Consider the following 10,228-nt stretch of genomic DNA (forward strand, 5'->3'; position numbering starts at 1 on the left):
TGTGCTCTCTGTAACCCTTGGTAATTTTTGTTGTTCTTGTACTCTTTTTCCACTGAAGAATAAAAGGAGCAGCTTATCAAGTGGCATGTTTGTCACTTACAAGCCAATAAGGAAGCTGGGTTTGTTTTTCAAGCTTTGTTTTAATTGGGGGGTTTGGGGCATGATGAGATGAATTCGTTGAACAGAGAAATTAACCCTTTATCTCCTGAGCGTGAAACTGTATAATTGTGAAGGGTTCAGTGCCAGTTGCAGTTAGTAACTTACAGAATGGAATTTTTAAAAATGTCTATACATCTTTTCAATTTGTACAATGTAGGAAATGAAGATGCTTTTCCTCAGCAAGTATTTGCTTTTGGCTTTTGTGCCTGTTTGCATAATACCACTCAAGGTTATAATAGAATCTTCCAAGCTCTAACTACACTTACAATATAGGTAACCTATAAAGATAATGAATGAAGTTCAGACTACAATAACCCTTGTCCTGTCAAGAACAGCAAACTACAGTTTACTACTGGTTTGAAGGTAGCAGCTTCAGTTTGCTTGAAGCTGAATTAACTAAAAGTGGATTATGAGCTTCAGTTTTTTCCCTTAAGCAGTTTTATAAATGACCTTAATTATCCTATACTGACCACATTTTTTTTTTTTTTTTGGCATTAACAAACCAAACACCAAAGCATTTGTTTCAGTTTCCTGGGGCTGCCATAACAAAATAACACAGACTGGGCGGCTTAACAACATAAATTTTTTGTCTCACAGTTCTGGAGTCTAGAAGTCCAAAATCAAGGTGTTGGCAAGTAGTTCTATCTTAGATCTATGAGGGCAGGAGCTGTTCCAAGTGTGTCTTTCCTTGGCTTGTAGATGGTCGTCTTCATCTTCACATGCTGTTCTCCCTGTGCACACATCCAACTCCAAATTTCCCCTTTTTGTGAGGACACCAGTCATATTGGATAACCCACCCCAATGACCTGACTTTAGTTTGATTACCTCTGTGAAGACACTATCCCTAAATGAGGTACTGGGCGTTAGAATTTTAACCTATGACTTTGGGGGGTGGGAGCGGGGGGAACACCGTTCAACCCATAACAACATTTAACTGAAGAATCAGTGATTGCTGAGGGCTGATATAGTCTGAGGTAAACTTATTCTAAATAATGTCTTCTCTTTTGCCAATTCTCACTGAACATCCATTACATGCCAGGGCCTTTGCTGGACACTAAGTATTTAAAGAATAAAAATTGAGTTTCTGCTCTTGAGAAGTTCATAGTCTGTGTGGAGAGGCAGACATGTAAGCAGATTAAACTAGATGGTGATCTATAATATATAGGCACCCTGGAGACAGAGCAGGGAGGACCTCCCCTGCAGAGCCAGGAAAGACTTTACAGAGGAGGCAACACTGGAGTTGTTAAAGATGAAAGAAGCTCATATTAACAAAAGGCTGACAAACATTTATGACAGAGAAATGTACAAAGAGGCATAGCTTCATGAAGGGCTGCTATGGTCTGAATGTTTGTATCTCCCCCAAAATTCACATGTTGGAATCCTAACCCCTAATGTGATGGTGTTAGGAGGTGGGGGTATTTGGGAGGTGATTAGGTTATAAATGCGGGGCCCTCATTAATGGGATTAGTGCCCTCATAAAAGAGACCCTATAGGGCTGTCTCATCCCTTCTGTCATGTGAGGATACAACCCAGAAGAGAGACTTCACCCAACCATGCTGGCTACCTGACCTTGGACTTCCAGGCTCAAGAACTGTGTGAAATAATTATCTTTTGTTCATAAGCCACCCAGTCTGTGATATTTTGTTGGAGCAGCCCAGATGGACTAAGACAACAGTCTTGGTATATTAAGAAAGTGGGAAAAAATTAGTTCGATCTTAAAATGAGATAAGTAACAATAACTTGACAGCATTCAATTGACTCATCAGATCTTGGCCTTTATACAAACCAAAATGCTGAAAATAAGTTAGAAACACTATTCAGACACAACCTTAATACCTTTGAGTCTCATTTTTCTTCTGTACCAAGTAGAGATAACAAAATACTATGTTATCAATGTGCTTAGATATTATGATAATAAGGAAGGAAACAAAGATAAAATAACCAAATATTTAAAGACTCAAAATAATTCAGTTTTCCAAAACTTAAAAAATAGGCTCAGGACATCATGATAGTTATTAATGAGTTTGCTAAAGAAAATAGAGCTCTGGAAATCGACATTGAACTTCTGTTGGGTCTCTTTGATCAACAGTAAGTCACATATGGTCAGGGAAAGGATGTCCAGAGATGTTTAGGCTGAGCAATTCTCAGATCTCTTATGGGGTGGGGAGATACTTGAGATCTGACTTGTTAGAGTGGAGAGATCTTGTGAGCACTCAGGGCATTCAGTAGAGACAAAGAAGAGGCATGACTTAGCAGTACAGTTAAGTGAACCCTAAAACAAAGAACTCTCTCTAGACCACACTGATAAAGCTTAAAAACAAGCCTCAAAAAGATCAAGCTGATACTCCAATAACTTAACTGCTCGCCAGAAGAGAGACTAAAACTCCAAAAGAAGAAAACAAAATCTTGATGCTGCACAATAGAATATTCAATTTTCCTTCACCCAATCAAAAATTACTACACATGCTGAGAAGTAGAAAATCATAACCCATAGCCAGGAGGGAAATTCAGGTAATAGACTCAGAAATGACAGAATTATAGAATTAATAGACAAGAATTTTAAAATAGCTATTATAAATATGCTAAAGCATTTAAAAGAAAATATGAACATAATGAAGAGAGAAGTGGAAAGTATATATATGTAGTGTAACTTCTAGGAATGTCCAACTAGAAAATAGAATACACATCCGCTAACTCCTGACCTTCAGTGAGAGTTGTCTCATGACAGGCCATCCCACCTGTGAGCTGAGAAAACTCCTCTGCCATTCCTGCCTCTATACCCCCAAATGGAGAAAGCTCCCAGGAAAAGAAGCAGGAGAGAGGAGCTTGAGTTGAGAAGCCACTAGCATATATAGATGTTGCCCATTGCAAATTCAGAACTCATCAGTAAGCACAGGGGATATGAGTGGGGCACCAACAGTGAAGACAGGATGAGCCCTTCCCCTTGTTATTTGTATGAGTCGTCAGAGAAAGGAGAAATAGCAGCATCTGTGATTCTGGATTGCCTCCATTGTGCTATTGCAGGTCTGCCACCTCTGCCATCTCCCAGTGTTTCTCCAGTTACTTCTGGAAGTCCCAAGAGGACATCTCAATATGACTCACAAAGAAGGACTCACAATGACAAAATGGGGTAAGCCATATTTTCTCCTCTCCAGCTCTAGCTCATTTAGTAACATTGCTCAGGAAATCTCAGTCACTGTTGCCATTGCTGTTTCCCACTGATGATCTCTCAAAGTTGTGATGTGACACATAATATTCTTTTCCTACTTACTTCATCCTATGACCACTACCTCACATGCCTTTCACTTCCTGCCATAACATGTCCAATGGGAACTGCCTTATACTAGGAAAGTCTCAGGGAAATTTGGTGTGAAAACTACACTACATATCCACCTGGTCCAGGACTGAGACTGAGACAACACCCATGGAGCTGGCTTGAGGACCAATGGCAGATTCCTGGAGACATTGATAACATTTAAATCCTTGCACAACTTCAGAAAGGGTATTTTGTTATTACCTTTATTGTATAGAAGGGAAAATAAAGTTAGGTCAAGGAACTTGCCCAAGAACACTCAGTCCACAACTGATAGAGCTGGAATTTACTCCAAAGTAAATCTGATTCTTTGAAACGTTTGCCTTTAATGACCATGTGAACAGAAACATCTTTCTCCTTTTTAAGCTGCATGTTCTGTATTGACAAGACATAGGTGGCCAATATAGCAAACTCCGTGTTTGAGGGTAAGGACTGGTCTTAGGTGTGGGGTCTTAACTGAACCCTCTGGGTCCCACTTGTAAACATTTTCCCATGTCCTCTGACTTGGGGTTAGTGAGTGAATACCAGCATTTATGGAGTGCCTAGATAGTTTACATTTATTTACTCTGTAATTCACAAAGTTTCTTCCTTCTCATCTCGATCATAATCAATACATTGGAATTATGAAGAGATTATCATTTTTAACTTTTTAAAGTGTGAAATAAAGGTTGTTTTTTGCTACTTAGAGCCCTTATTTACCCAGCTACTTGGAGCAAGCCTGAACTTGATCTCAAGTATTCAGGATGCCAGCCTCACCTTGTTGCCTCTGCTGAAGGCCTTTACCTAGGGCTTAGGATTTCCTGAATGAGTCCTGAATCAGAGAAAACACACACCCCACACATCCACAAACATTGTTCCTTTTCAGGTTTGGAGTGTGGTTCCTTTTAAATAAGAATCAGGACTAAATTAACTTGGGTTTTTTAATAAAATAAATAATAAAATTAATTATATGATGTGCAAGTAGATTCAATCACATCCTTAATTATGTTACATGTAAATATTAACACAGAATCTTTGAAAACCAAGCATCACATAAAGGGATCTTTCTTCACGTGATGTAACAACTTTGTTTCTGTCTTGGAAACGTGGTGTACTGCAGTTATCCTGGGACAATGTTGAAGACCAACTTCTAGGGGGCTTTCTCAGGCTAAACAACCCATCAGGTTCCCTAAAATTGCACCAGGAAGCATGGGAACTAACACATTCAAATCTTAAAACCATTCTACTGTATTTGATAAACTGGCAAAAAGGGTTGGGATAAACTTAAACTCACTTGTAGTTACTTATAAATGAAGGTTACAAAATTGAACCAAAATATCAATTAGATCTTTTTATGGATTAACTAATCAGCCACTCACTTCTTCTATTGATGACACAAATTATTTGAGTTTTGAAGAAAAAGTCTCTTTATCACCATTTCACCATCAGTTTCATTAAAATGTTAACAATTCTTTGAAAAATCCTATAGCAAAAGCAATGAAATGAGAGTTCTTGTTAAGATAGCTACAAGAATGAAAATGTTAATCAGGCTCCCTGACTTCAGACTATACTACAAAGCTACAGTAATCAAGACAGTATGGTACTGGCACAAAAACAGAAATATAGATCAATGGAACAGGATAGAAAGCCCAGAGATAAACCCACGCACATATGGTCACCTTATCTTTGATAAAGGAGGCAAGAATATACAGTGGAGAAAAGACAGCCTCTTCAATAAGTGGTGCTGGGAAAACTGGACAGCTACATATAAAAGAAGGAAATTAGAACACTCCCTAACAGCATACACAAAAATAAACTCAAAATGGATTAAAGACATAATGGAAGGCCAGACACTATAAAACTCTTAGAGGAAAACATAGGCAGAACACTCTATGACATAAATCCCAGCAAGATCCTTTTTGACTCATCTCCTAGAGAAATGGAAATAAAAACAAAAATAAACAAATGGGACCTAATGAAACTTAAAAGCTTTTGCACAGCAAAGGAAACCATAAACAAGATGAAAAGACAACCCTCAGAATGGGAGAAAATATTTGCAAATGAAGCAACTGACAGGATTAATCTCCAAAATTTATAAGCAGCTCATGCAACTCAATATCAAAAAAACGAACAACCTATCCAAAAATGGGCAGAAGACCTAAATAGACCTTTCTGCAAAGAAGATATACAGACAGCCAACAAACACATGAAAGAATGCTCAACATCACTAGAGAAATGCAAATCAAAGCTACAACGAGGTATCACCTCACGCCAGTCAGAATGGCCATGATCAAAAAAATCTACAAACAATAAATGCTGGAGAGGGTGTGGAGAAAAGGGAACCCTCTTGCACTGTTGGTGGGAATGTAAATTGATACAGCCACTATGGGGAACAGTATGGAGGTTCCTTAAAAAACTAAAAATAGAACTACCATATGACACAGTAATCCCACTACTGGGCATATACCCTGAGAAAACCATAATTCAAAAAGAGTCATGTACCACAATGTTCATTGCAGCTCTATTTACAATAACCAGGACATGGAAGCAACCTAAGTGTCCATCGACAGATGAATGGATAAAGAAGATGTGGCACATATATACAATGGAATATTACTCAGCTATAAAAAGAAATGAAATTGAGCTATTTGTAGTGAGGTGGATGGACCTAGAGACTGTCATACAGAGTGAAGTAAGTCAGAAAGAGAAAAACAAATACCATATGCTGACACATATATACGGCATCTAAAATAAAATCGTTCTGAAGAACCTAGGGGCAGGACAGGAATAAAGACGCAGACATAGAAAATGGGCTTGAGGACACGGGGAGGGGGAAGGGTAAGCTGGGATGAAGTGAGAGCATGGCATGGACATATATACACTACCAAATGTAAAATAGATAGCTAGTGGGAAGCAGCCGCATCACACGGGGAGATCAGCTGGGTGCTTTGTGACCACCTAGAGGGGTGGGATAGGGAGGGTGGGAGGGAGATGCAAGAGGGACGGGATATGGGATATATTTATATGTATAGCTGATTCACTTTGTTATACAGCAGGAACTAACACAACAATGTAAAGCAATTATAGTCCAATAAAGATGTTAAAAAAATTAAAAAGCAAAAAAAAAAAATGAAAATTTTTTAAGAGGTATACTTGAGTAACAAGGTAGCAAGGAAGTCCTTATAAAAAAACAACAATATATTACCATAGTGACTCTCACAGGAGGGGGAGGGGCCAGTGCACAGTTTGGAAAAGTACATTCTTTTTTTTTTTTTTTTTTTTTTGCGGTACGTGGGCCTCTTACTGTTTTGTCCTCTCCCGTTGCGGAGCACAGGCTCCGGACGCGCAGGCTCAACGGCCATGGCTCATGGGCCCAGCCGCTCCAGGGCATGTGGGATCTTCCCGGACCGGGGCACGAACCCATGTCCCCTGCATCGGCAGGCGGACTCTCAACCACTGTACCACCAGGGAAGCCCCCAAAAAGTACATTCTTGAGTAGGTGAGAGCCAAGGGGAGTGACAGCTATCACCAGATGAAATTATGTATAACTTATAGTTTGATTTATCTGTGTAGCAAATGAATGCCCAGGAGGAGAAAAAGAAGTTGGGAAACATTGATGTAAATCATCAGATTATCTAGTAAAGATAGACCTTTTTTCCTCAAAAAAATGAAACAAAACTTGTTTAGTTGAAATACTTTATTTTCATGTTCTTTGTAAATCAATAAATATTTAAACTTCTCTTTTGTAAGATATAGAAAAGTGCTGCATAATTAACACTAACAAGGCATTATGCCTTACAAGAAAGACATAAAATGTCCAAAGGATATTTAAAACATTGTAGTTTTTAAGCGTCAACATGAGAAATGCTGAACACATATTGTGAAATCATTTCAATAAATAATAACTAACATTCTTTTAAACATTTACAAAAATAGATGTACACATACATCCCCCCATGCTGACAATGACCTCACTATTTGTTTGGATGCCCCAGTCTCTGTCACAGGGGCTGGCATGCTGTGGGCTCCTCAGAAATATTAGTTTAATGACTGAAGAATATTTGCAACCCTTCTACTTCAAACTAGATAAGAATCAGGACTAAATTAACTGGGGTTTTTTTTCATAAAATAAATAATGAAATTAATGATACGATGTGCAAGTAGAGTCAATCACATCCTTAATTATGTTACATGTAAATATTAACAGAGTCTTCGAAAACCAAGCAACACATAAATAAATAAAGTAAATAAATAAGTGGGAGAACCCTCCTAAGAGATGTTCAAACATATTAAGCCCGATCCAGGTGGCCTCAGGAGCTGGCGATTCCTCTTTTTCCTCTTTGATCCCTGTAAGGGCAGGGCCTACTTCAGGAACAGCCATCGAGGAGTTTTCTCCTTCCCCCTGGTCAGTTGGAGCTGTCCCTGTAAGGAGAAAAGGTCTTCCTTACTAGCTGCTCCAGAAAGCCAACTGCACAGCACTCTTCTCCTGTCCTGCTCCCTGGTTTCCAGAGATTTGAGTCCAGTCTTTCCAGCCTGGCACCAAATGACTACTGCCTGTAACCCGCTATTCTGTGTGGCAGAGGCTTCTAGGCTCTTGGAGACTCTTATTTAGGAATGAGGGTGGGGCCTGTGCTCTCTACTGTATTATTGGCTCTATGGGTGACAAATGGCCAGGATTACTCTCTCTACCTGTCCCACTGGGCCTAACTTAAGCCACAGAGCAAACCGATTTGGTAGCTACTATTGTTTTCCTTGTTTTACTAAGTCTTAGATAAACCAAATAATTGTCCTTGAGTCACATGGCTAATAGGTGCTGGAACCCAGATTTGTACCCAGTACTGTGTCACTGCAAAGTCCCAGCTCTTCACCACTAAGCTTTAGTGCCTATGTTGCAGAAAACCAGGGTTCTGATTTTCAGGTGTGAGGTCCAGAAAGAACTGGGAGAAAAAAATGCCTGTGTTTTTTAAACAGGTGGAAAGCTTTTCAGTATAACTGTCCATGTTAATGAAAGCAGCTTAACTCACATTCATTTGAATGGGGAGAGTCAGGGGCCAGGATGGAAGGCACTGAAAATATCCTTCTGGCAACAGAGCAGATTAATAATCTTAATGGCAAATTTAATTGTGGAATAATGGTTTTTCAGTCCGTCAGCTAAATCCTGGGTTTCTCTGATATAATTTTCAGGAGGCAGATGCCTGACTCTAGCCACACGTGTGAATAAAAACCATAACTCACTTGTTTAGCATCTTGTTGATGACTTTTTTAACCATGGGAGCTTCAGGGTTGAGACAAGCTTCCTGACCAGTCTTGAGAGTGGCTCTGCAGAGAGAAGGGAGAATCCACGTGAGGTCGGGCTGGGGGTCGGGGTGGGGTCGTCGGGACGGCGGGGGTGACAAGCACAGCAACAGCGGCAGCACTTACACGACTTCCGTTTGGCCGCAGTGGGGTCCCGGCGGCGTCACCTTCACGCTCTGGATGTTCTTGAAGTGAATCCCCTGCAAGGTCTGCAGGCACTGGCAGCGCAGTTCGGTGACCACAGGCGCCCCTGCGGGGAGGACAGACTCGGTCAGGGGGCTGTCCCGGGATGGGCCCCCACCCGCCCCCGTCCCGCCCTGGGGATGCCGGGCGCCGGGTCTCACCTGCTGCGCGCTGGCCATTGGCCACCAGGAGCAGGAGCAGCATCGCGGCGCGGAGGAGCCGGGCGGCGGCGGGGGTCGCGGCGCGGGCCATGGGGTTAGCTCAGAGGGTCGCTTTCTGCGGCGGGAAGGCGGGCTGGAGAGCTGGCGGAGCGGATTCTGTGGCTCCCCGAGCCGGGCGAAGCCCTTTTATCCCGATCGGACAGGGGCTGGCAGCCCAGGGCCAGGGAAATTCCCCGACGTAAGTGTAGTTCACGGGTCCGGAAAGAGGGCGCGGCCCCGCGGGCCTCCCGCGTAATCCGCGCTTTCGGGGTGGGGGTGGGGTGTCGTCTCTGCGCCGAAATCCCCGCAGGGGTAGTGAGTTGCCGCCACCCCGGGGCTACCGCCTGCGAGTGTGGCCGTGGGCGCCTGGCCACCCCTGGTCTCCGGGCGGAGAGCGGGGAAAGCGCTAGGGGCGGATTCGTGAGACCCTCACAGGGGTAGAGGGACAGTTTTAGGGAGATTTCTGTTTCTTTAGTTATCAGACCTGGGAGAATTAAAGAGGAGTAAGCGGGTAGATTTTGCTTAGCTGTCTGTCCTCTAACTCTATATATCCTGTCTCTCTAAATTTCGATTTTGCTTATTTCATACCTGTGGACTGAGTGCTGTCAAAAATACAGCCGACATCTCGGAATCCAGAGAAGAACGTTCAGCTTTTTCTTCATGTTGTACATTCTCAAATCACACTTAGAATATCTTGGTTATGTTTTCCATTTGGTGGGAACTGGGATCAGTGACAAAAGTTGAATCCGGAGTTAATTTCAGTGAAAGTTGAGGGCCGTAACACAACCTAGTTTTTTGGGCCCTGCTGAAATTCCTTCTCTCAGCAATGCTGGAATTCCAAAATTCCCTGCAGATCTCCTTTTCCACGTATGGAGGGTAGAGTTGATCTAAGAATATGGAACTGGTGGTCACGCTGTAGCTGCCGGCAGGCTAGTCGGGGTCACCTCTTCTGGTTCTGTCCTTGGACAATATAGCACATGAACACCAGGGAGTGGGTACCTGCTGCATAGCACGCTTACTCCGGATGTGCGTGGATGAAACATGAAACATCGAATCACACATGAAACACCGTTCCATTCACTGAAGGGGGACCTTCAGT

The 10,228-nt window shown here is 42.0% G+C and overlaps 1 protein-coding gene across 1 annotated transcript; it reads right to left on the reverse strand.

The window, feature by feature from the left end:
* Positions 1-7,164: 7,164 nt before the first annotated feature.
* On the reverse strand, positions 7,165-9,250 carry LOC309795464 (growth-regulated protein homolog beta-like). Its single transcript, XM_082607836.1, has 4 exons — positions 9,091-9,250; positions 8,873-8,996; positions 8,687-8,770; positions 7,165-7,873 (listed from the first exon to the last, which is right to left on the reverse strand). The coding sequence occupies exons 1-4, from the start codon at positions 9,179-9,181 to the stop codon at positions 7,858-7,860; spliced, it is 315 nt and encodes a 104-aa protein (XP_082463962.1). The 5' UTR covers positions 9,182-9,250; the 3' UTR covers positions 7,165-7,857.
* Positions 9,251-10,228: the final 978 nt, after the last annotated feature.

Source organism: Mesoplodon mirus, assembly GCF_964341445.2.
Source record: "Mesoplodon mirus genome assembly, chromosome: 2".
Taxonomy (NCBI): domain Eukaryota; kingdom Metazoa; phylum Chordata; class Mammalia; order Artiodactyla; family Ziphiidae; genus Mesoplodon; species Mesoplodon mirus.

Coding starts and splice junctions, on each gene's coding strand:
- LOC309795464 (XM_082607836.1), bottom strand. CDS start 9,181: ATGGCCCGCGCCGCGACCCCCGCCGCCGCCCGGCTCCTCCGCGCCGCG. Junction 8,997..9,090: donor CAATGGCCAGCGCGCAGCAG/GTGAGACCCGGC, acceptor TCCTCCCCGCAG/GGGCGCCTGTGGTCACCGAA. Junction 8,771..8,872: donor TGCGGCCAAACGGAAGTCGT/GTAAGTGCTGCC, acceptor TTCTCTCTGCAG/AGCCACTCTCAAGACTGGTC.